The following is a 27,011-nucleotide window of genomic DNA, read 5'->3' on the forward strand; positions in this document are numbered from 1 at the left end:
AAACATTAATTAATTAATTAAATAAAATAAGACTGTGTTCAGGCCTGCTTCTAAGATTGTGGGTTTTTTTTACCCAGAGCCTAGAGAACTGTGCACATCCAGATCAGCTGGATGCACACAGCTGGCACATCTAGGTTTATAGGCCTTTATCATAGTCTCCAGTCAGGCCATGTAAATGCCTACAGCGCACCTTAATCTCTCATAATTCAAATGTATTTGGACTTAAAGCTGATGGAGTTCATCATTTGGTCCTCACATCCAAACACAGCAGTTGCAGCTCTGCAGTCTTTGTTTTTTCAGAGAACATGGTCACCCAATGAAAAGCTTGTCTGAGGTGCTCTAGTTTGTACCCACAGTTCTGCTTCATGTCCCTATGAGACACACACAGAAGCTTTTTGAAGACAGTGCGGAGTGTTGTTGAATCACAGCCATGTGCAGAGCGCCATGTGTTAAATCCCATTACTTACTTCCATGATTGTAGTAAATTCCTGTTGATAAGCACAGGCGCTGCTTAGCTGCTTAGATCTTTATAATTCTGTCTGAAGAGCAACTGTTGGTAAGGATGTGACGCTTTCTATGCTGAGTAAATGGTTAATCATTCTTTTTCTCAGTTAAAGATATATTTACCCCGAGAGCTTTAGAGGGCCCTTTTATTGATGTGCAGGCATTTATGAACATTTTATGCATGTAGCAGTCATGCAGACTTTATGAGGGACAATAGCAATTGCCCATAATCATTATGATGTTAATAGTAACAGAGGGAGTGACAAATGGAACAGCACTAGGGATACATCTTGCCATCTCATACCTATATTCATCATTTAATATGTATTTTATGTCATCCTGGGATATCTACTGCCCCAGTTGGTATAATTAACAGAAACCCTCATTATTTAAACCAAATTAAACAGTATTTTATAACCCTTTAAATTTAAATAGAAAATGATCAATTTTCACAAGACTTATCCATTTCACATCTAACACTGTGCGCCTTGACCCTGCCTTGTACTGAGTTGGAAAAGCTGTGCTAAAGAGAATGGTCAGAGATAAGGGCCCTTTAGATGGAGCGTATGTATAAAGTAAAAGCAATATTATGTAAATCAGATTTAAAAATTAGTTTAATGAGATATACGCTGTGTAAATCAGCTCAGCAAGGCTGCTGATGTAAGACTTGTCTCCCTCCTAGGTATGTCATGCTCTAAGAATAGCCGCTATGAGCTCAGTGAGGTCCACCGTCCTGTTGTGTCCACTGAGCCTTTCCTCTCTGGCAAACTGCAGCTGGAGAAGCAAGAAGGGCTGCCTGTGTTAAACGTGGCTACGCCCACAGTGATGGCCAATGTGTACGCGTTTCTGAAATACACTAGGGGCAAAAGGACCTTTGTGGCCACTTCTACTCTCAGAAAACTGCCTATAGTGTAACTGTAGCAGAGGCGTGGTCTACAGGCCCCACAGATAGTGATTCAAGGAATGGGTGTGCCAAGTGTTACATGTCTTTGATTTCACCATTGTTGCTGATGTTTTTCTATTTTATGGTAGAGTTTGTACCTCTGTACTGTCAGTTCGTTCTTCTTTCTGTCCTTTTAAAAAGGATCACAATGACATTTTCACAATAAACACAGTAATATTTCACTTTAGGTTTCTATTGGCGGTGACTCAGGAAAATACAACAAGTAAAACAGTGTTTATGAATTAAGAATGCAAGCATGAACTGATCTCTCTGCTTTCCAATAAACAGAGAGGAACACAGTCTGCCATTTGACAATGGAGGATATAAATTACACTATTTGTTTAGCTGCAGACTTTTCACACTATTTGTTTAGCTGCAGACTTTTCACACTATTTGAGGTCAAAATTGACTTGTCATCCACCCACTAAGTTAACCTCAAGTTAACCATCTCAGTCTCAGGCCTCTTGTGTGGAAACAGATGTGATGACTTTCAGCTGAGAAATGGTCATCTTGCTGAAGGATTTGAGAGTTCCCGCAGCGAGGTAGTATATCCTGGACAGAACTGAAATGACATTTGTGGGGGAGGATAAGATGAATACAACGTGTCACAGCATGACAGCACAGTATGTGATATCCTGTTGGTGAGTAGTTCTGAATTGCAACATCGTTGTAACAGTGGTGTGGAGCGTGATATTTACACTATTATGTGCATCAGGGCCGTTTGTGCTGTGGCGCGTCAAATTACCTCCGCACTGGACGCATGTACGGCCGGCCATGCCACAGGAATACAGATGAAACCGTGGTGCCTTTTATAAAGACTTTTGCAACTCGTTATGTCACATTTCTGATTTTAAAAACTCAGGTACATGGTGTTTTTGGCTGGATCAGCAGAAACAGGGACTTTTTTAAAGCAATGGTACAGAAAACATATGTTGCTGTATGTATTTACAGGCTTGTTAGCATAGAATGAGATTATTTCTAAATGTGTGCTAAGGTTTTTCACTAAACAAAGATGCTTTTTTTAATTGTAAACCATCATTTTAAAGTTAAAACATATTACTGTGAATGTTGTCTCATTTAACTGAAATCTGATGCCCCTCACAGGAGCTCCATGTGGAGTGAATCTCTCTAAAAGATTTGCCATCGTTTTAAATTGTCTTGCATGGATCGTCAATTAGTCCATGACCAAAATTGACTGGTATTTATATGAAATCATTCAACTCAGTTTGAACCCTCAAAGGACTTTCTACTATAATTCTCACTGATCTAATCACTCACACACACACACACCTGGATGCATCGAGGGAGACTCAGGGTTCAATATCTTTCCCATGGATACTTTAACAGATAGACTATAGGATGGAATGGGGATTGATCCACCAACCTTCCAATCGGTAGACAACCCACACTACCACCTGAGCCACAGCCACCTGAAATTAAGGTACTGTACACGTATTGCTCCATACCTATACAGAGCCTTATTTGGGGGGATTTTGATATCAGCGAACTAACTTTTATTCTGTGTTGGGAACACATGCCGGCTTCAACGTCCATCCACATGTTGACATTCTGCAATCAATTGACTCAGACCACACCAATCTTCAAACAAGCTTCTTATTCCGATCATGGCTGCACACCAGTAAAGTTTCGTGACTGCATGGTTGTTGTATGAAACCTGCCCAACTCTGGGTAGTAGTTGTTATAGTCAGTGCTGGTATGGTAATATGCAAATAGTCATAGCAAAACAAGTCAAAACAACAGCAATACTTTCTGTTATCCTAGCTGCTAAACATATTTACTTTCCATTATGCAATTATATTGTCTGCGCAAGTGACTTATTGAGTGCTCCAGAGAAGCAGTCAAGTGACTATTCCTTCGTCTAAATCTCTGACAATTGTTATCAAGGAAAGAAGCTATCCATTCATTATAGAGTAGCATTCATCCCAGCCTTTGTAACTTTGAAATGGAGGCATTTTTCAGCCGCTCTCTCTTTGGTGTCATATTGTTTCTTTGTAATGTGTATGCTATCCAAGAACTCTCAAGCCGTGTTTTTGTATTGCCAGCCTGAGAATCCTTTGACTGCTTTGGCAAAAACTGTCTCATTAATTTCCTGACGCTTTTATGACATATTTTCATCATGCACAAGATGATGCCATAATCTAATATTGACACAATATTGGAATTACTGTTACCAGTTGAACCCCGAGACATTTATCAAAAAAGAGGACCTGTCAGTAGTGTTAAAACAGGTCTATTGAAAAAGAAGAAAAAACAGTGAGGGCGCACCTATACCCAGTCCAACAATATGTCTATAATAACGAAACAAGGCTTTCTCTGACCCTGCCCAAGACCTCCTGATCACCAATTAAATATTTGAGTATTAGATTTTTTTTAACAAACTCTACTGTACACTTTTGAGCTCTGAGTTATATTTACTTTTGCTCTATCACATATAATTGTTGCACCCTTCACTGCCCACTGTTATTCTTTGAGTGACACACAAAACCAACAGAAACCTCCCATTTCGCCCAGCTATATCCATATTACAGTAATGTTAGTTTAATAATTGTTGACTCAGTTCCATGGGATCATCCACCCAATCTGCAAGCTTTACAAAGAACACATCATTCATGAGAAACTTCCTTAAAGTATACGGTGTCGTGGACAGAAGCAGTTTGGACATGGTCAGAACGTCTCATTTGAGAAATGAAGAAAAAGTGTTCTTAGCTGCTTATCTTAATAAAAAATACAGTGCCGCAATAAAAAAGTATTTGCCCATGATCTGTTTTTTGTTTGGTTTGTCACATTTTATAAAAACAAATTTTGATGTTAGTTGAAAATGCAGTTTTTAAATGTTGACTTTATTTAATAATGTAAAAAAAAAAAAAAAGCTATCCAAACCTATATGCCCCTGTGCGAAAAAGTAATTGTAAAATTTTCACTAGCCACACCTATTACTGCCAGATATGTGAAATCAATAAATCATTTAAATAGAGCCTGTTTGACAAAGTGAAGTAGGTTAAAAGAGCTCAAAAAGGGACACATTATCCTATGAACTGAAAAAACAAAACAAAGTCACTGACATGTATCAAGGGTTGCAAGGCCATTTACAAGGCTTTGAGACTCCAGTGATCTTGATGATCCACAAGACTTTTAGAACAATATTCTGTGGATTGATGAGACAAACACTGAACTTTTCAGAAGGTTTAAGTCCTGTTATATCTGATGTAAAACTAACACAGCAATTCATAAAAAATGTGTTAGTAATATGGATGTTCTGGGGCTACTTTGCTTCTTCAGGATCTGGGTGCTTTGTCGTAATTGATGGAACTATGAACTCTGTAGTCTATGAGAAAATCCTGAAGTAGTGTCCAGTCTTTATTTAGTGCCTTGAAGCACCCTTGGGCTATGCAGCAGGACATTGATCTGAAACAAAAGCCAGTCCACTTCTGAAAAACATAAAATGTAGGTTTTGGAGTGGCCCAGTCAAAGTCCGGACTGAAATCCTATCACAATGCTTTGTCAATTAATGCTTGAAAATGCTCCCATATGGCTGGATTTCAACAGTTTAGCAGATAGCAGTGGGACAAGGTTCCTCCACAGCAATGTGAAAGAATCATTGCCAGTTACTGCACTTTATGTTCTGGCCATTGTGATGATGATTATGATCATTGTTATAGACATAAACTGAGTAAAAAATAAGAAAGCAACTGTAACATCAGAAATCAACATTAAAATAAAATAAAAAATAGTATATAAACACTGTCTGTACTTTTGTATTGTTCAAAGTTGTTCTATTATCAAGAGATCTGAGTAACTTTGAAGGTAAGCAGTGATTTTGGCCTTATCAGGTTCGTGCCTTTCCTAATCTAAAACAGATTATATTGTTTGGTTACACCAGAATATACAACTGGATATCAGCTGATAATAAAATTAGCCTATATCTCTCAGTGTTTAGATATTGAGTGTCACTAGATTTTATTTTGATGAAAACTTGTAAAATGGGGTCAAGCTTTATGTTTTATTATTTATGTAAGAGAAAATGAGAACAAGAGTTACTTAAAAAAAAACATACTTTTTTTTCTTTCTTTCTTTCTTTTTTAATAAAAGTTTATCAGAGACCATTAAAAACATCTAAGAATTCTTGACAGATACCAAAGTGTGCTCACACAGTAAAATATAAATGATTCATTCCATACATGGGCCTATAGTTTGTATTAGACGTCACACCCATATTAACAAACAGCAAGTCAACCAAGTTCTGCCTAAATTTGTTTTAGAGGAAGGGTATTGTTTTGATAGAGTTGTGGACATTTCGTGTTTTTTTATTGGTTGTTGCTTTTGCCCATTAGGCTATAAAAAGATCGAGGTGAAAGACCTATCATCCCAAGCATTGCTCGAAGCAGGTAAGCATTGGGCTCTTTACGATTCAGGCTGGTTAAATAATATAACTCAGAAAACTTTCAGCAATTAAAACAAGAATTTCTTTCCTTCAGCCATGGGAGCCCTGTTGATACTTTGCGCTTTGGCAGCTTTACTCAGCTGTAAGTATATTTGGTCATTCTTCATTTTGCTTGGATACATTTGTTCTTTTCTTCAACTCAATTCGAGATGTGTGTCCACGTAGATTTCAATTATATTTTTAATTCTAAAATATAGTTGTTGTTGTTGTTGTCCATGAATTTTCAAATGCTTATAAAACAGCTGAAAAAATGTTGTTGTTTTTTTACTATGATGCCAAATTACAGTTACTAATTATAGTTTAGTTGTTTTCCTGAACAGAAAAATTATTTTTAGTGGTTGAATGCTTGATTAATTTTCTACTTCTCAAAGAAGTCCATTGTGCCAGCTCAAATATTACTATAAAAGCAGGAAATCAGTTCAGTTCTTGCAAAGAATCAATTCACTCAATTGTTCATAGAAAACTATATATATATTCTTATATATTCTTTTTGTGTGTTAATTCCAGTCACCTTAAATTAATTACCTCGTAAAAATGGATGAAAACTAAGAATCTCAGGATACAAACCACACAAACTTTGCAGAATGAAACTGCTCAATTTGTTTTTTGGGTTTTTTGGGGTTTTTTTTTTTTTTTGCTCAATTTGAAGCAATTTATCCAAGATTCCAGTCTCATGATTTGAAAGCATTGTTGTGTCACCACACTAGGTGTTTGTGTGAATGAGGCAGAATGTTAAACAGGTAAAGAATTTGAGAGTGCGGCACATAAAGGATAGCCATCTAAATTGAAATTTGCTTTTGTTGGGAATAGCATTTACCTTTAGCTGCTATTGAGTTGGCACTATTAAAACTGAATGGATGAAACAGGAGTGTAATCTAAATCCCTCAGGCCCTGACTGAGCCCAGAATGTGGTCTTTTCACAGCAAAAGCGCAGATATTGATAATATTTCCATTATGCAATTATATTGTCTGCGCAAGTGACTTATTGAGTGCTCCAGAGAAGCAGTCAAGTGACTATTCCTTCGTCTAAATCTCTGACAATTGTTATCAAGGAAAGAAGCTATCCATTCATTATAGAGTAGCATTCATCCCAGCCTTTGTAACTTTGAAATGGAGGCATTTTTCAGCCGCTCTCTCTTTGGTGTCATATTGTTTCTTTGTAATGTGTATGCTATCCAAGAACTCTCAAGCCGTGTTTTTGTATTGCCAGCCTGAGAATCCTTTGACTGCTTTGGCAAAAACTGTCTCATTAATTTCCTGACGCTTTTATGACATATTTTCATCATGCACAAGATGATGCCTGCCTTTTTCGTTTCTGAGAATGTGAAAAGCTCTTACTCTGTGTTTTTTTGCTGTTTTCCTGCTCTCTCACCTTCTCCCAGGTCCATCTAGCGCTGGATGGGCAGGGAGGGAGTTTGCCCTTTCCTTCCTACAGAATTATCTTCAGCACTATGACACTCCCCAATATCAACTCCACATCACTGCTATTCAGGCAAATACTAAAGTGACAGTGCAAGTACCTCCCTTAAGCTTCAAGCAAGAAAAAACTTTAAATGCTGGAGAGGTGGTTACCATCAGTCTCCCCGATGGCGTTGAAATGTATGGTAGCACGAAGTCTTCCAATACAGTGCGTATTGAAGCCTCCGCAGATGTGACTGTAACCTCCTTCAACTACAAGCTGTACACAGCAGATACATCTGTGATCTATCCAGTCAGTGAATGGGGTACAGAATATTTCATCTTTACACCTCCTGGAACCCCTTATGCAACATTTAAAGAGTTCTCTGTGACAAATGGAAAAGAGGCCCAAGAAGTTGAGATCTTCCCACAAGGGGCAATCAAGTTTGAGAACCGTGTCTACGATCAAAACAGCAAAATGGTATTAAACCTCAAGCCATATGAGAGTGTCCAGCTTCAGAGTTCATATGAACTTTCAGGCACCAGAGTTTCCTCCAAACACCCTGTTGCCGTTTTCAGTGGTCACACTTGTACCTGGAGATTCGCAAAATGCAACCATGTTTATGAGCATCTACTGCCAGTAAGCAGCTGGGGAACAAGCTTCGTCATGCCTCCCCTGAGTTTCCAGAAGAATTTTGATAGTGTCTACCTTCAGGCCTCCCAGAACACAAGTGTCACTGTCCAAAATGGCCAACGTAAAGATGATTTGAGTTTGAGCACAGGGCAGACAATAGAGATCCAGTACCACAATCCTGACGCGCTGTCCATTCAGGCTGATCATGGCATCCAGGTCCTATTGCTCTTCAATGGTGTGGAACATAGCTGGTTACTGTACTACGACCCTTTCTTGACGAATGTAATATCCACAGACCGTTTCTGCTTTTCCTACTCATTTGAGGCTCTAGCTGGGTTTGAAAACAAAGCTTTAGTTGTAGCACAAACCAGTGCAGCAGCAACACTCCGTTGGGATAATACAGAGCTGCCTCGTGATGTGCAGTGGAAAAAGATTGAAGGATCAGAGTTCTCTTGGGCAGAAATATCCTACAACCAAAGCCCTACCAACAACAAACACACCCTGTCCAGCTCAGGTTCGCCTTTTGCTCTCTACAGTATAGGATTCAGTCAGATGAACGGTTATGGGTCCCTAGGACAGTGCGTGCAGCCAGGTAAGCAGCACACAGTATTGATGTTTAGCATTCCCCCCACTCCTTCACCAGTAATATTTCACATTTATTAAGCAGACTGATGTGAGTAATTATTGTTTTGTTTTTTTTAACAGGAAGTGCATCTCTGTCCTGCAGCAGCATCACCTGCAGGGTCAATGAGATGTGTGAGATGAAGGATGGCCGTCCCTCCTGTGTTCCTGTAAAAAAAAATCCTGGAACATGCTGGGCAGTGGGAGATCCTCACTACCGTACTTTTGATGGACGACACTTTAACTTCATGGGTACCTGCACATATGTCATTTCTAAAAACTGTGACAAGGGTGATAGTCTCCCTGCATTTGAGATCCTCGCCCAGAATGAGCACAGAGGAAATCTCAAGGTATCATATGTTGCCATGGTCACAGTGAAGGTGTTTGATGTTACCATCACAGTAGTTCGGTCCGAGACTGGGCGTGTGAGGGTAAGCCTTCCAATTTATTACTGCTAAAAAGCTGTTTAATTTTTCAAACATCCTGACTTGTCTTTAATTATTTATTATTATTATTTATTATTATTTATTATTTCAAAATAATATTTATCAAAATGCAGTGTAGTAAATAATTCTTTTCATCTTTCATTTGGGCAGATTGACAATATTCTGTGGAGTTTGCCAGTAACCTTGAATAATGACAAACTGAGAATGCATAAGAGCGGAAGCTCTGTGCTCATTGAGACCAATTTTGGTCTGACAGTCCGTTATGATTGGGAACAACGGCTTGTGGTCACTTTGTGCAGCAGTTATGCTGGTAAGACTTGTGGACTGTGCGGTAACTTCAATGGAAATCCCAGTGACGACTTCACCACACCCTCTGGCGCACAGGCAGGTGGAGCTCTGGCCTTTGGTAGGAGCTGGAAGGTGCCAGGGCTTGGGGAAGCTCAGTGCAAAGATGGCTGTACAGATGGGTTGGATAACTGTGAAAGCAGCCTGATGAAAACATGGGAGAGTGACTTGTTTTGTGGCATCATTGCACTTGACCTATTTAGCAAATGTCATAAAATCATTGACCCACTACCATACATAGAGGACTGTAAATATGATTTATGCATGGGAGGTGGTCTGCGACATTTCCTCTGCAGTGCAGTGGAGGCTTATGCTGAAGCTTGTCAGATTGCTGGGGTCCAGGTTCAAGAGTGGAGGAAGAAGGCACAATGTCGTGAGTAATTTAACTAAGTTAACAATTTAATTAAGCGACATTTATTTTTCATTAACTGTTAGAATTACTAATTACATTATTCTTTTTTTCTCACTAAAGCTGCCAAATGTCCAGCAAACAGCCAATATGAGCTCTGTGGCAGCGCCTGTCCTGACACATGTTCGGACCCAAATGCTTCCTCCAAATGCAAACGCCCTTGTGTGGAGACCTGTACCTGTAAAGCAGGCTTTGTTTTAAGCGGAGATAAGTGTGTTCCTGCTGCTCAGTGTGGCTGTACCTATGAGGGTCGATATATTCCTCCCGGAGAGGCATTCTGGGCTGACCAAGGCTGCAAGCAATGGTGTAAATGTGTAGCTGGAAGCAGACAGGTTCAGTGCGAGGAAAAGGGCTGCAGGACCGGGGAGGAGTGCAAAGTGGTTGATGGCATAAGAAAGTGCCAAGCATTGTCTTTCAGCACCTGCCAGGCCACTGGTGATCCCCATTATATGACCTTTGACAAGAAGAAATTTAACTTCCAGGGCACATGTGTCTACCAGCTTGTTGCACTCTGTTCCAAGGACCCAGAGTTAGTGCCATTTGAAATCCTAGTGCAGAATGATCACCGGGGCAGCAAGGTGGTCGCCTACACCGGGTTAGTAGAGATCAAGGTGTACTCCTTCAGCATTATCATTACTAAGACACACAAAGGCCAGCTTATGGTAAGAAGTACCTAGTGTTTAATATGACAATGTTAATTCTGTGAATTGTGGTCCTATTTTCACCAAACTGAATGTTTCATTTGGCTTCAGGTGAATAACGAGCTGGTCAATCTGCCTATCACCCTGGAGGAGGGAAAGATATCTGTCTACAAGAGTGGCTGGTATGCAGTCGTCACAACTGATTTTGGCCTGAAAGTTTCCTTTAACTGGGACAGTGCCGTGTTTGTAACACTGCCAAGCAACTACATGGGTGCCGTTTGTGGCCTCTGTGGCAACTACAACGGCAAACCTGAGGATGACCTGATCCCGAAAAATGGTAAAACACCCGTTTCGCCAGTAGATTTCGGTACCAGCTGGCGAGTGGCTGAGATCCCGGGTTGTGTCGAAGGCTGTAAAGGGGTCTGTCCTGACTGCGACATTAATCAGAAAGTTCAGTATGAAAAAGATGATTTCTGTGGTGTGGTAAAAGATGCAAAAGGGCCATTCCGCGACTGCCACGCCAAGGTTGATCCAGCTAGCTTTTTTGAAGACTGTGTTTATGATGTATGCTTATATAAGGGCAGGAAGGACGTGCTGTGTAAGGCTATTACAGCATACACATCTGCCTGTCAGGCTGCAGGGGCCAATGTGTACAACTGGAGAACGGTTCACTTCTGTGGTGAGAAATGCTTTCATTTTATAGATAATTTCCATTGAAAAATAATTAATTAATAAGTATATTTTTCATGAATTGGAAAAAAGGAAAAGGTAGAATAAACAGTGTTTGTCTTGTTTTTTATGTTACACACTTCAGTGAATTTTTCTTCTTTTCCCTCAGGTTTTATGTACCTTTTCTAATGGCTGCCTGCTTCTGTGCTCTAAATTGAATTGGCTCTTTTATGTCCCTTGTATACAGCGATGCAATGTCCCACCAACACCCACTATGAAATTTGTGCAATCGCCTGTCCTGCGACTTGCCAAAGTCTGACTCCTCCTAAAGGCTGTCAAGCTCAGTGTGCGGAGGGCTGTTCCTGTGATGATGGTTACATCCTTAGCGGAGATGCATGTGTTCCCTTATCGGAGTGCGGCTGCGTTCACAATAACCGCTACTACCGAACTGGAGAAGTGTTTTATCCCAATGGGAAATGTGAGGAGGAGTGCAATTGCAAAAAAGGAGGAGAGGTAAAGGAAACTAGAGGAGGGAAAAGTAAAGATTAATCATTTAGATGAAGCTTTTTACTGACCTGGTTGGATTTTTTTTTTTGTTTGTTTGTTTGTTTGTTTCCTAGGTTGAGTGCAAGAAGTTCACATGTGGCCCTAATGAGAAGTGTAAAATAGAAGATGGTGTCCAAAAATGCCACCCTGTTGGCAAGGGTGTATGCCAAGCTGCTGGTGACCCCCATTACCTCACTTTTGATGGTAAAAAATTTGATTTCCAGGGGACCTGCACTTATACACTGTCCAAGAGTTGTGGACTGGAAGGTACCCACTTGGTGGACTTTTCCGTTCAGGTAGAAAATGAGCAGTGGGACAGGGTTAAGAACAGAAAGGTGGTGTCTGTAACCAAGCTGGTTGCCGTGGAGGTCTACGGCTTCACTCTCATCATGAGGAACAATATGTTTGGAGTCCTGGTGAGTAGTTGGCCTACTTTAAAGAAATTTGTAATTACTTCTTTTATGTAGATACAAATGTTGATGTGGAGTTATTTCTTGCACTAACACAGATGTCTTGCTTTTAGGTAAATGGCGTGTTGAGCTACCTTCCTATGAATCTAAATGATGGAGCCATTCTAGTTTATCAAGAAGGCAATCGTTATGTTATTGCAACCAATTTTGGGCTCCTTGTCACTTATGATCTGGTCTATCAAGTGACAGTCACAGTACCTGGTAATTATCGTGGTAAGGTCTGTGGCCTGTGCGGCAACTACAACGGGGACAGAAACGATGACTTCGAGATGCCCAATCGTAGGCTTACCAATAACGTGAATGAGTTTGGAAAGTCATGGAAGGTCACCATTCCCAATGTTGTGTGTGAAAATGGCTGCGAAGGGAATTCTTGTCCTGAATGTGACCCAGCTCTCAAGGCAGTGTTTTCAAAGTCCGCCTACTGTGGTATAATGACCAATCCCAACGGGCCTTTTGCAGTTTGCCATAGCATCTTGGACCCTCAGCCATATTTTGCTGACTGTGTGTTTGATTTGTGTGCTTCCAATGGTGATGGAAAGGTGCTTTGTGACAGCGTAGCAGCCTACGCCTTTAACTGTCACGCTGTAGGAGCCGATGTCAAAAACTGGAGAACGCCTTCCTTCTGTCGTAAGTCATGAAGTTCACAAATTCATCTTTATTATACCCTTTTAATACTATTTTGGCTTCATCTCTAAAATAATTTCTCTTTTCTTGTGATACTTTATTTCAGCCATGAAATGCCCGATCAACAGTCACTACGAAGTGTGTGCTGAAGCCTGCTCCGCCTCCTGTGCTGGCCTCACAGAGATTGTTCAGTGCCCCTCCAACTGCACAGAAGGCTGTGACTGTGATGCTGGCTTCTTATTCAATGGACAGACTTGTGTTAAAGAGATTGAGTGTGGATGCTATGAGAATGGAAAAACTTATAAGGTATGACTGAGGAATTACAATAATATAGTTTTTCTGTGTGTCAAAGTGGCTTTAACAAATACTGATATAGAAATAATGCTTTTTCTCTAGAGTGGTGGACATTTCGATGTTTGATTTATGGTTTTTGATTTGCTCTTAAAATTTTAGTGTTTAAATTGCTGATTAGGCATGAAATAATGTTTTCTCACTAGTTTCTAATGAGTATTTTTTTTCCATGTCTAATGAACCTTGTTCTGTGTCACCAGCCTGGTGATGTTGTGTATGAGGAAGACTGTAACAGAAAGTGCACATGTAATCCAGGAAAAGGCCTCATCTGTGAAAAGCACTCCTGTCCTCAAGACACCAAATGCATGGTCAAGAACGGAATCAGGGCATGTTACAACACAGGCAAGACACAAACACTGTATTTTGTATTTACCCATTTGATAAATCTTTACTGGTAAATGAAAAAAATACAGTAACTTGAATAATTAGGGTTCAATTAAAGAGCTATTTGAAAATTATTCTTTATTTATCCATTGCAGATCCCTGCAAAGATCTCAAGTGTCGGGCACAGGAGACATGCCGAGTTGAGAAGGGCGAGGCTACGTGCATCCCCAAATACACAGGCACCTGCTGGGCCTGGGGCGACCCTCACTACCACACATTTGATGGGTACAACTATGACTTCCAGGGGACCTGCAAGTACGTCATCTCTAAGACGTGCGGCGAACTGGATGGTCTAGTTCCATTTTTGATCACTGAGAGGAATGACAACAGAGGCAACACAGCAGTTTCCTACGTCAGAAATGTAGATGTGTTTGTGTACGATTACCAGATCACCATCCAGAAGAACCAAGTTGGTCAAGTCATGGTGAGTTTCAGTTTCTTGCCTGCTTACTTTTGACATTTGCTTGTGTACAGTACATATATATATGTGTGTATCCATTGTTCTGGTGCATTTTGTTTAAAGGTGGATGGGGAGCTGCTGAATCTTCCTGTACTTTTGGGTGATGGTAAAGTCTCAGTGTTACAAAGAGGGAACACTGCACAGGTGGAGACAGATTTTGGTCTGGTTGTCTCCTATGACTGGAACTGGTACCTTGTCATTAAGCTTCCCAGCAGCTACTTTGGCTTGGTCTGTGGTTTGTGCGGCAACTTCAACGCTAATGTTCTTGATGAAATGCTAAATCCAGCAGGCAAACCAGTTTCCTCAGTCATTGAGTGGGGCAAGAGCTGGCTAGCACCTGAACAGGACAAGGAACATCCTTGCTGGGACACATGTGAGAAAAACTGCCCTACCTGTGACAACGACGATGTTAAGCTCTATAAAACCGAGGCGTTCTGTGGGGCTCTTGCGGACAAGACCAGCGGCCTGTTCCAGAAGTGTCATGAAAAGGTGGACCCCCAGGCCTTCATGAACAACTGTGTGTATGACATGTGTTACAACAAGGGGGACAAAAAGATGCTGTGCCAGGCTCTGGCCTCCTACAGTGATAAGTGTCGTGACGAAGGAATAATAATCAAGAACTGGAGAACAAAATTTGGCTGTCGTAAGTATTTGAAAAACTCTTCGTCTAATGATTCAAATCAAATATGTAGTTCTTATTTTCTGATTGTCTCTATTTAATTCATAACCAGCGATGAACTGTCCGCGCAACAGCCACTACGAAGACTGCGCCAGCCCGTGTCAGCCATCCTGCCCATTAACTGGAGAAAAGCAGGTCTGCAGCGGGACCTGTGTGGAGACCTGTGTGTGTGACGAGGGTTACGTCCTCAGCGCCGGCGTCTGTGTACCTGCAAAAACATGTGGTTGCTCATATCAGGGTCGCTACTACAAACCAGGACAGCAGTTCTGGGATGATGAAGCTTGCCATCGCCTGTGCGAGTGTGATATGACCCTGGGCATTGTGGCATGCCGTGAGGCTTCCTGCTCTGCCAAAGAGCAGTGTACTGTAGTGGATGGAGAGCGCGCCTGCCGACCCATTAGTTACGCCACTTGCTCGGCCTCAGGTGACCCGCACTACCGCACTTTTGATGGCCGCAGGTATAATTTCCAAGGCACGTGTGTATATCAGCTGGCAGGGCTTTGCTCTCAGCAGCCTGGGCTGGTGCCGTTCAAGGTGACTGTGCAGAATGACCACCGGGGAAGCAAGGCCGTGTCCTACACAAGCACCGTCAAATTTTCCATATATGGCATCACTCTCACCATAAGCAGAGAATACCCTTACAAAGTCTTGGTAAGTGATGATGTGGATAATGTGAAGCATATAGGCGATGTAATAAAATATTGAATGCCTAATGCATTTTGTGCAGCTATTAGAGGAGAAAAGGAAATAGGGCACAGCATGTAGTCGCTTTATTGAAAATAAAAAAACAGAAGAGATACTCTGAGCCTCAAATCGTTGGATGATAATGCCTTTTGTCATTGTACTAATTCTGACATCCCTCATGCTCTTCTGCATATGTCTTTAATTGCATATTAAAATTTTGATCCTGGCAGACTTAATTAAATCAAGATTTAACTGCACATTAGAGTGGATTAGCAAGGGCCACAAAATTATTAAATTTATAAGCTCCTAAAAATATTCCCTTCTCCTTCCCTCGTTTTCTGCTTTTCAGCTCGACGGGCAGCTTGTTTTGTTGCCACTGAATTACAATAACGAGCTGATGGTGTCCCTCAGCGGCTGGAAAGCTGTAGTGGAGACAGCTGCTGGTATCACGGTGACCTTTGACTGGCAGAGCACAGTGACCGTTACTCTGCCCAGCACCTACCAGGGTGCAGTCTGCGGCCTGTGTGGTAACTACAATGACAAAGCTCAGGATGACCTGACAATGCCCAACGGCAACACCACGTCTAATGAAAGACAGCTGGGGGACAGCTGGCAGGTGGCCATTGTACCAGGCTGCTCATCAGTCTGCCAAGGGCCGTGGTGCCAAGCCTGTTCAGACTCCCAGAAGAAAGTGTATGAAGCCAACAAGTACTGTGGCATTATTGCAGACAAGGCAGGGCCCTTTAAAGATTGCCATAGCCGTGTGGACCCAGCTCCTTACATGGAGGACTGTGTTTTTGACGTTTGCCAATATCAAGGGCACCATGGATCAGTGTGCGATGCTGTGGAAGTGTATGCCTCTGCATGTCAGAGCATTGGAGTCACCATCTACTCCTGGAGAGCAGAAAGCTTCTGTCGTGAGTTTGAATAATTTTTTTTTTTTGCCTGTTTTATTAAGTCTCTTGTTTCAAAATATCTTTTACCTTTTACCTTCTTTGCTTTCCCATCTTCTCATTCCATCCCACAGCTATGGCTTGTCCTGCTAACAGCATTTACAGCCTGTGTGCCACGGGTTGTCCAGCCACCTGCGCAAGCTTAACCCCCGTTACCAGCTGCCACAGGTATTGTTCAGAAGGCTGTGAGTGTGACGAAGGCTACCTCCTGAGCGGGGATACCTGCGTGCCTGTGAAGGACTGCGGGTGCTCTTATGATGGTCAGTACTACCAAAAAGGAGACGTCTTCTATTCTGAAGACAAGTGCGCAGAGGAATGCACTTGTGGGGACAATGGAGCTGTGTCTTGTCAAAAGGCCAAGTGCCGTCCAGGAGAAATCTGTAAGCTTGTAAATGGAGTGAAAGGCTGCTATCCAGAGGGGGAAGGCAAATGTGTGGCTTCCGGTGATCCTCATTACATTTCCTTTGATGGACGTAGGTTTGATTTCCAGGGTACCTGTGTCTATGTACTGGCCAAGGTTTGTGATGATGACAAAGGTCAGCTGACGCCGTTCACCGTCACTCAGGGGAATGAGAAGTTTGGAAATGGAAAGGTGGCTGTGACGAAGTCAGTGGCAGTGTCAGTCTATGGTTATGCCATTTACATCCAGCAGAAAATGCCTTGGAAAGTCTTTGTGAGTTTGTTATCTTGATCAAACATACTTATGTAAATATGTCTTGTATTTTTTCTCATTTTTTTCCCCAAAAATGATTTTTTGTCTCGATCTTCTTCTTTTTTTTCTTTTTTTTTTGTCTCGATCTTTAAGGTGGATGATGAACTACTAAACCTTCCGCTATCCCTGGAGAATGGGCGTCTCAAAATAACCCAGGAAGGTCGCAACATAATTGTTCGAACAGCCTTTGGACTGACAGTCCTCTATGACACTGTGTATTATGTTGAGGTGATTGTTCCCTCTACATACCAGGGAAAGATGTGTGGTCTTTGTGGAAACTACAACAAGAACGGTGGTGATGATTTCATTCTTCCTGGTGGCAAACAAGCCAAAAACGTTGATGAATTTGGGATGGCATGGACGGTGGACCTACCTGGGTATATATGTGGAGGCTGTGGAGGACAGTGCCCAGAATGTGAGCAGGCCAAAGCTGTCCTGTATGGAAAATCCGACTCCTGCGGCATCATCAGTGCGCCTAATGGGCCTTTCAAAGCCTGCCACAGTGTCATTGACCCAGCAGTATATCTGTCGGATTGTGTGTTTGATGTTTGTGCTGTGGGGGGCAACAAAGACACTCTGTGTAACAGTGTGCAGGCTTACGCTTTGGCCTGCCAGAGTGCAGGAGTTCAAATCCAGCAGTGGAGGAGCAACTCTTTCTGCCGTAAGTAACACACAGCAGTCTCTAGCTGAAGATTAGCTCATGTATTCATCTGTGCTCTGTATTTCAGGCACAAATTTTTTGCCCTTGTTTTCTCTTCTAGCTGCCTCATGCCCTCCACACAGTCACTATGAGCTGTGTGCCGACACCTGTAGTGGGACATGTGCCAGTTTTGTTACCCCGTTTGGTTGTTTTCCGGGCTGTTTTGAAGGATGCCAGTGTGATGATGGCTTCGTTTTCAATGGTGTCCAGTGTGTTGTCCTGGAAGACTGTGGGTGTATGTACAACGGCAGATATCTGATGGTAAAAACTGACTAGCCCTATATTCTGGTCACTGAATTAACACCTGAATAGAGCTATGACAAGTTCTGTATGATGAGTTTTTAACATCTTCTTCCCAGGTGGGCCAAGAATTGGTGGACAACGACTGCAAGTCAAAGTGTGTGTGCCAGGCCTCTGGTATGGTAAAGTGTGAAAAGCTGTCCTGTGCCAGTGGGGAAGTTTGCGATATCAGAGACGGAGTCAGGGGTTGCCACCTGAAGCAGGGCCAATGCGTCGTCAGCCGTGATGGCCAGCTAAGCTCCTTTGATGGTATGTCAGGCGCGATAGGAGCACAGGGCGCTTTCCAAGTGGCGTCTCTGTGTGACGAGAGCGCTGAGCTGTGGTTCCGTGTGGTCGTGGACGTTAGGGTCTGCAACAAGGGGGCAGCTCCCACTGTTGCCAGTGTGTATGTGTTCTTCAGCGATACCATCGTGGCAGTGAACAGCGAACACGTGACCTGGGTGAGAACATTTTTATGCAAAAATTGAATGTGATTGGTTTGAGCTCAGTTTTATACTATATTAGATAATAATAGACATTTTATACCATAATAATAACAGTTATGTTCCATTATCTGTGTCATTCAGGTAAATGGCAGGAAAGTGTCTCTTCCCAGCAAAGTGACAAGCACACTCTCTGTCCAAATCTCAGAGAGGGCTTTGATCATCGAAAGGGCGTCCGCTGTGCGGGTCACTTACTCTATTTCTCAGGAGGTCACCGTCATTATTCACAGTAGCCTGTCTGGTAAAATGTGCGGCGCCTGTGGTAACTACAATAACGACTCCAAAGATGACATGACGACAGCAGATGGAAAAATCACAACTGATGTGTCTGTAGTTGTCGGCTCCTGGAGCGCTGGGGACTTTTCCAGATGGTGAGTATTTTAAAGACACATTGCAGCATTTCCTGTGTATAAATATATGGGGGTTAAAGGGGAAGATATAGTACTACACTTAGTGCTATGACAGGATCAGCCTTCGCTTCACTACTTACTCTCATAGTGATCCAGAGCTCCAGATATTAACTTTTAATTATTTGGCTCCATGTTAGAGGGTTTATTTTTTTAATCTTAAATGCTATCTTTCCCCGTATTATGCAAACTGCAAACTTAATTTGACCACTGAAATAATCAAGTACAGATCAGCGAGAGATGGGAAGGTGCTATGACCATTCAACCGCTTATTCTCTTAACAGCAAGAACTAAACAAGGACTCCACAGAGCCCTTTTAAGGGAATGAGAGTGTGGTTTTTAATTGCATTTGGTCCAATTTAATTAAGAAATGCCAGAGAATCCCCTGTGGTAATTACTGATTAAAAAGCAGGTAAGGCTGACAGGCATGGCCATCAAAAGCTACCAAGCTTGCAATCCAATCACTGCTTGTCATCCAAGGACACTTAAGACTCATCTGGGTGCAATATTAATTTGAGCCCTCATGTTTAGTTTTGTGTCCTAGCCTTAAGTCACCTCTTTGGAGAGCAGAGTTTTGTCCGTCTCTTTCCTCCCTTGACTTGAGTTTTTCAGAGTTGTCGTTTATTTGGCTTTTTTTTTTCCAACAAGTCCATAGAGAACACAAGAAAATAACTCTAATAAGAACAAGTGCTAATCCTCAGTTCTTTTAAAACACAAATTTCATGTACAAAGTCATCACACGTAATTTCCGCTGTGCCCGAGTGGACACGACTTTCCTTTGCTCCAGTCTCCTTATAAGTTCATTTTCCCTTTTGTTTTCATTGCAGTGGCCTGTAGAGATGCTGGTCCTGTTCCGACAAAAGCATCTGGTTAACAGGTAATAAAATATAAAGTTCAGATATTAACTGATGCTTGCTCATGAATAAAACAGCTGCACAGTGGCTCACGTCCATGTTTCTTCCCCTCTTAAACAGGATGAAGAATCTCGCTTGTTCACAGATTTACTCAACCTGCTTCAGCACCTCGTCTTGATTCATGGAATAGTTTAAGTTGCTTCCTGGTGATTGTGCCTTCTATTGTTTACCCAGGGTTTAGAAAAAAGAGGGAAAGAAAGGGGCGAAAGAGGCATGGAGCTCATTCTTGACCAATATCTCCATCTAGTGGGGGAGAAAATTATTCCATCTCCTTTCCCGTTATGTCTTGCCTGTCTTGCCTGTCTTGCAATACTTTTTAATATGTGTCTGTTATTAAAAAACACATTGTTCTGACCGCTAAATAAAGATATTTTCTCTGCAGTATGTGGGTTGTTTGTGATTCTTCGCGTGTTTCCTCTAGAGAAGCTCTAGCAACCTGTATCAATTTAAACTGGAAAAACATGACATTTTGCACATGTAATAGAAGTAATGCTAACCTAATGCCATTATAAGAAACCTATATGTACTAAAGGTCCTTAGAGTAGGGAGGGGGGCCCTTCCTCCACCCCGGCCAGGCTTTGCTGTCAGGGGACAGAAAGCTGGCACTCTGACTTGGAAAAACACCTCGCGAACAAAGTTTTCATGTAGCTGAGAGAAAACTGCAACAGTGACAATCTGTCCTGGCCATCTAGTGTTTATTTGCTTAATTGCACCGAGCCTCTCTTTGAAGCCTGGAAATTGCAGCACAGAACAAAGAGTTCACTGTGTTCCGTGCAGTTTGTGGCTATTATTTGCCAGTGGGGAGAAATGAGCGTGATTAATAGTTCATTATGGAATACATGTTGACAAGAGGCGCTGGCAACAAAGAGCGTGGGAATAATAATGATGATGATGATGATGATGATGTCCTCTCACAGTAGCGCTGCAGTCCAGCTCTGCCTGCGTTGTTTACTTGTGAGCGGGGCAGTCCTGGGTAATTTTTGGGAGTAACTTCAGTGGCACCCCGCCTCCCCCTTTCATTCCTGATGCAAGACCAAGGAGAAACCGACTTGGTCCAGGCGGGAATGGTGAACGATCCACACAGAATGCAACCCAGACGGCTTCATTTTTAATCAAGTCATAATAGAAGGTTTTGCATGCATTTTATTTATTTGTGCGTGTTTAACGTAGGGAAACTTTTTTTCCTCCCCTCCAAGTAAAGTTTAGCTCACTGAGCGAAAAGTCTCAACTCACATTAGTTTCAAGGAGGCGGATATACGGTAAGTTCACTTTGACTTGTGCTCTGCTGAAATGAATGCGTTTCCTTGAACACGACTTTCATATTAATGCAGGTACAAATATATTAAATAGATTCTGCACGCATATAAACAGGACCCTGTGTCAGCAGCGTTTGATTGGTAGATATGTTCTTAGAAAGATATCGTCTTTCTACTTGGTTTCTCCAACGTTGTTTCCACCACCACCCCCAACTAAACGCCTGCGTCCACCATGTGACCGTCTAATTAGATAAGCCATCGCTCATGCTTCTCTCACGCCTACGCGTTCTTTGCATATACCTGCAATGCTTCTGTGCACTATGAAAGCCTTTTTTCCCTGCTCATAAATTTGCTCTAACTTCTACGTGCCAAGTTCACTGGAGGCTCGTTTTTGCGCTGAGCCGTGAGTTTGTGGCCAACAACTTGTGAAATGTCACTTAATCTGTAACAATCTGAATGGCTTCAATTGTTGACAACTCGCAGATGTCAGAATATCATAGTTTTTCAGACTATACCTCACAGAATAAACTACGAAAGGAAAAAACCTCAAGTGTTGTTCCTTGGAAGTATGGTGATGCAGTCTGTTTGGAGTCTAAATATACCCCGTAACGGGTTTATGTAAGTGAAATGTAAAACACAAGCTCCTATTCCTAATTGCAAACAGTCTGTGTTAATCCCACTTTATTATAACCCATTATAATTCATTTTACGTGTTGCTCTACGGGCTTCTTTCCTGTCTCCCCATTATATTCCTCTCCATCACTCAGAAGGCTAACAAACAAGATTATTGGATTGGCACTTGTTCGAATAACTCACCCTGTATTTGTTTGATTAAACCTGATTGGCAGGCCTTTGTTGTTAATCCTGCTCCCAGGGTTGAAGTGTTCATTTCTCTCCACTCCAGGCTCCAGGCTCGTGTTCACACCCCCACTCTAGTCATGCATGAATCCCCATCAGTGCTTTGGGCCAGGGAGGGAGCCATTGGCTCTGCTAACATAGGCTTTGATCTTTGCATTGCAAAAGATGTTATTTCATGGCTTAGATTTTCTATGACTGCAGAGCTAAGCTTTGCGTACCTGCATTACATTTTTTGTTGTCCTGTTTTGGTATTTTTTTCTTGGTAATTAGGGCTGTGAAGCAAACAAAATTTCGCCTCATATACTGTCTTGAATGGACCTTCAGCCCATTTCCAATCATGAAGGGTGGGATCTGGTGAGATCATAACCTAAAACATAACCTTACACATATGGGTGTAAGAGAATCCCAGTGTACTAGGTAATATATAGACCGTAATGCTTCCCCCAAGGTTTTGCTCCACTTGTAAAGTAGATGACCCAGCAAAACCAGTCCAAATCCACTGACCAAATATCAAGTGCAACTCAACACCAGGCTTGCCTGGTACCCCTCCACTGCTGAGCTCCATATTCTGAGGGGCTGCGCTTGAAATAGAACCTCTTCGCTTACCCAGATTTAAGGCACTATGTATTAAGACTCCCATACAGAAAACATTCATGAGCCTGTTATGTGGCATCTAGCTGAGAAAGAGCATTGTCTCCCTACCAGGCATGGTGTCAATGATTTTCCACGTGAAACTCAGTTCAGTTTAACCATAGACTATTGTGAAAACAGTTCTGAACTTCATCGAAAGTGGCTGATTCTCCGTTAGCAGAACAGTGTGAGCAGCTGATTTATTTTAGACTAGAGGATGTCAGATATTCATGAAGAAAGATGTCATTCAGATTAAATTAAGCTTCTTCATAACCACACAAAGTTGTAAGCAGGCTGCTTCTATAGTTCTACAAAAACACCATCTGTGAACTTGGAGCATGTTTTGGAAACACAAAAAGTTATCTTTCACTTGCCTTAATTGAACACAAAAACATTCGCTAAAAGTCCAGGCTGGTAAAAGCATCTGCTGTAATCAGTTCTCCCAAATCGTCTTGGAATCAGACGTTCTTGTTAAGGAGATGAGATCTGAAATGAGGGTTGTAGAATTTGTTCTTCTAATGTGTAGATGTGTAAATTATGCCTTGATCAAGACAACTCTTAGAATTTTAGAAAACTCATTAAAGAGGTGCCCCTAGCTGGAAAATGCTTCAAAAATCTTCCTAAAACGTTGCGAGATTCCTCTTGATTGTTGCCCGATCTCATAAGCAGCTACCGGTAACATCTGATTGAGGCTCTTCTTTTTCATCTTTCCACTACTCACTTTGGGGTTGCCACAGCGGATTACCTTGCCTCCATATTACCCTGTCCTTAGGATCCACTTTTATCAACCAACCCTATGCATGACCTTCACTACACCCATAAAGATTCTCTTTGGACCTCCTTTGTCTTTTTCTCCTGCCTGGCAGCTCCATCGTTAACATCCTTTGTCTAATAATATCACCAAATCAGTACTTGCCTGCACTCTCTTCTTCACCTCTCTTGTCCACTGTCTGTAGCTTAAAATGGTATTATTTGTTTGTCCCACTTGTCTGTCTTTCATTCACACAAATGTGTTATTTCTTCCTGTTTTCTCCAGTGCATACCTCTCCTTCTCCAGGCTAGCATCTGATTGAGGTTGTTGCTAATAAAGAAAGTTGTTTGAGTTACTTTTTTTCAGCCTGCACTGTGAGGAATCAGTTGGCGTCTTGAATAAAGACACGAAAAGTAAAACTGTGTGTTATTAATCCAGTTGAATTGCGTTTGTCAGTTGTCTTTTTTGGGGGGGGGGGTTTACAACTGTGTACAATCGGGTTAAGACATTTATTGTTTCCTGTTATTGTGATTTCACATCCTGACACAGCCCAATCTTGTTTGACTTTTCCAAACAGGTACAATGGATCTTGTGACACTGGTGGCATTCAGTTCCTGGCTGGCTCCTGCGCTTGGTGGGTATTCTTTTCACGAGACCTTCAGCAGAATTACGTGCTTTCCCCCCTTTAAAACAAGCATGACCTTCTTCAGTTGCTTCCCCTTTCCCTAGCTTTTGCTTTAAGTCCTTCCATGCTAAATGAGCTGATGTGTCTGTATAATAGGATCAGCATTTGGAAGGGAGGTGTTTGGTAAGTTTGCGTGAGTGGTCACTGACGAAGCATGAACGTTCGATGTGCTTCTGTTTAATGTTGCATGCATAATTGTATGGCACTTTAACATGGTCAGATGTTTATAATGTCTAACATAATTTGCATACTTAAACAAAAATCAGCTTAAATCTTTCACCCCGGTGTTGTACACAGAGAAAAGGCCGTGTCAGACTAGTGTAAATGTTTCCTTATACAGCAGTTTGAATAAATCAGTTATTCAGACTGCTGCCAAGTTTTCCATTGTTAATGCAAGCTCTGGTCTCAGAGTTGTTTATCCGTGCACCCCGCATGCCATCGGCTGTGCTTGATCTTAAGCAGATCTTCTTTGACTTTTATGTCCGACTCTTGGGTTAGACCTTATTTTGGAAGACTTGTCGGCATCGGTATGATAGAATGTGTTTCTGCTTTGGTGAGGAAAAAGAATAATATTAGGATTTACTGCCCAAGAACAAGGTCAGTGTTAACTGTGTGACTTTCACCCTTCCTCTCCAGCAGCCAGGATGCAGTAGAACAGATAACATATTACTGAGTTCAGGGTTTCAACCGCATCAATCTTATTTGTAGCAGTTCATGTGATTCTTTCAGCAAGTGTCAGAAAAGTCTCTAAGCTTAAACTTTAGAACAGAAAGCTTTTACTCTTTAATAACTCTCCGCTTGCCTTATCATGTCAGTGCTTTCAGCATCGGCTATTATGGTCGAATATTGTTAATGATAACCGTTAAAAATAACGCATTAATTATGCAAAATGTTGCCTAACACAAGTATTTATGTAGCGTTCTCTTGTGCTCCTCCAAGGTTACACTGTTCTCACTCGGACCACTGACGCTCACATAAACAGTGCCTGCTTTCTCCTTTCTTATAATGAACAGTGTAGATCTGAAAGTCTGCAGCCAACTTTTTTTTCTCCACATGGAGGCAGAGATGGTGTTTGAACAGACCGATCTGAAGTTCCCCGCATTAGTGACAGAGCACGGATTAAAACAGGGCGATGAAATAAAAATACTGGGGTAGAAGAAGCACAGTTATTATTTTCCGGGATTTTTTTTTAAATATCTGGGCTAGCGAGCATTTTATCCTCTACATTTCTTGTGATGTTTGAGACTTAAATAGAAACTGGTCCTCCTGCCAATAACTGGAACCCCTCTAATCCTGATTTTATTGATTTGAAGTTGGGTCTTAACAGTGTTAACACGCTGTTCCCATGAGAACAATGTCCATGCGTGCGTGTTTTGTTCTGTTTTGTTTTAATTAAGGAGCCAGCTACAAAATGAAGACCTTCATTAATAGGCGCTGTTTCAGATGTTTGCTCAACCCAGTTTTGTCCAACAACAGCCTCTCATTTGCTGACATGCACTTATGTAACCTGCTGAATTTCTTAATAGAGGTCAATGTTCTTTGCTTTCTCTCTCACAGTTTCTGCAGCTGATGATGACAAAGGTGGGTATTGTGGGGTTTTGTTTTTTTTTAGAAAGTCAAATTAGCTTAATCTAAGTACTCGCTGTAGAGCATTTACTGTAAACTGGTACTAGGCTCATAGTGGTTAATAATGCTCTAGAACTGATGTCATATTGTGAGTACTCGCTGAAGCGTGTCAGTGCGTAAATCTGCTTCTCATTTGTTTCCTCTTTTTTGCTTTCTTCTTCCAGACTACGACAGGGATTTTCAATACGGTGAGGGCTGAGCAGATGAACTTGGGCTTTTAATGATCGACCCTCCACACAGGAAACATCTGGGAGGTTGAGATGAGTTTACATTTTTCACTTGTTTTTTCTCCAAAAGTGATGGAAAACTTCCACCCTAAGGCCAAGCTTCTGGAGTAAATCCAATGTAAATACCGAGCACTGTCACGGCTTTTTAGTCGACCCAAAGGAACAGAGTGTAGAGAATGACTGAACACCTGCATTTTATATGCACTTTTATTGTGTTTTGTTCTCGAGGGTAGGGGATTATTTGGTAGTTGTCTCATGCCCACAGTGTACTATTCCACACAATTACCACTAAAACGGTGATCAAAACGCATCATTTTCACTGGGGAAAGTTTTTTGTTTGTTTTTGTCCAACTCGCTTTTTCCTCCATGTGTTTCTATTTGCTTCACTTACTTAAGGTCCACCAAAGTGTTTCCTGTTAAAATACACTTGGGCACAGCACTAAAATAATCAAAATGCTACACTACAGGAATAGGCTTTCCTAAGAGCAGTGATCTGTTGTTTACCGGATGCAATAACAGAGCTGTCTCAAGGAAGATATTGGTGGAGAATGAGTGCACTGTAATGCAAAAGTACCACAATCATTTGTATACGCAACCCTAAATTTGCAACAACAACAAAAAAAAAGTTGTGACAGTGTGTGAAATGTAAATAAAAATGGAATCTACTGATTTGCAAATTCAAATACAATTTTATTTACTCATTTTGAATTTGAAGGCAGCAACACGTCTCAAAAAAAGTTGGGACGGGGACATGATGTTACCAACGTGCAGCATCCCCTCTTCTTTCAACAGCAGGGAAACATCTGGGAATCGAGCAGACCAGTTGCCAGACCTTTGGGAGAGGAATGTTGTTGACATGGGATTCTAGCAGCTAAACAGTCCTGGGACTTGTTGACTGTATTTCTCATTTTGTGACAGGCTCTTTTACAATGAGTGTAATAGAATCAGAGATTCAAGCTTTCGAACTGAGCACTGATACCAATCCAGATGTTTCATACCTGTCCTCTTTAGCCAGCGGGCATGGCATCCATGTTTTCCAAAAAGAATTGAAAATTCGATTTGATCACATAACGGTTTGGCCAAGAGAAGGTTTCTGTGGAACCCAACCTTTTTTTTTTTTTTTTAGATGCGTTGCTGCCATGAAATTAAGAATGATCAAAGTTTTTAATGAAATAGTCAAAAATTGAGAAAAAGCCTTAGAAGTTACACACTACACTTGTAAGAATCATAGTTCGTATTG

General features: G+C 41.6%; 2 protein-coding genes across 2 annotated transcripts in view; both read left to right on the forward strand.

Annotated features, from left to right (window-relative positions):
- Positions 1 to 1,188: 1,188 nt before the first annotated feature.
- Positions 1,189 to 20,062, forward strand: fcgbp (Fc gamma binding protein; the record flags this gene model as incomplete). Its single annotated transcript, XM_080896821.1, has 23 exons — positions 1,189 to 1,366; positions 5,800 to 5,853; positions 7,292 to 8,533; positions 8,647 to 8,993; positions 9,159 to 9,726; positions 9,826 to 10,424; positions 10,515 to 11,082; positions 11,320 to 11,585; positions 11,693 to 12,034; positions 12,142 to 12,715; positions 12,819 to 13,018; positions 13,264 to 13,405; positions 13,543 to 13,871; positions 13,971 to 14,550; positions 14,639 to 15,237; positions 15,620 to 16,187; positions 16,298 to 16,896; positions 17,029 to 17,596; positions 17,697 to 17,896; positions 17,995 to 18,375; positions 18,502 to 18,788; positions 19,652 to 19,701; positions 19,799 to 20,062. 22 exons carry the CDS (start codon positions 1,189 to 1,191, stop codon positions 19,659 to 19,661), a joined length of 9,201 nt encoding a protein of 3,066 aa, XP_080752947.1. The 3' UTR covers positions 19,662 to 19,701; positions 19,799 to 20,062.
- Positions 20,063 to 20,767: 705 nt separating this feature from the next.
- The window catches only part of LOC308406480 (FXYD domain-containing ion transport regulator 6-like), a 10,225-nt gene continuing 3,981 nt past the window's right edge, over positions 20,768 to 27,011 (forward strand). The window contains exons 1-4 of the mRNA XM_080897521.1: positions 20,768 to 20,997; positions 23,811 to 23,867; positions 25,476 to 25,499; positions 25,709 to 25,732. Coding sequence (XP_080753647.1) covers positions 23,816 to 23,867; positions 25,476 to 25,499; positions 25,709 to 25,732 — 100 coding nt within the window. The 5' untranslated portion in view covers positions 20,768 to 20,997; positions 23,811 to 23,815. The remainder of the gene's footprint in view (positions 20,998 to 23,810; positions 23,868 to 25,475; positions 25,500 to 25,708; positions 25,733 to 27,011) is intronic.

This window comes from Rhamphochromis sp. 'chilingali' (genome assembly GCF_963969265.1).
Source record: "Rhamphochromis sp. 'chilingali' genome assembly, chromosome: 11".
Classification (NCBI taxonomy): Eukaryota; Metazoa; Chordata; class Actinopteri; order Cichliformes; family Cichlidae; genus Rhamphochromis; species Rhamphochromis sp. 'chilingali'.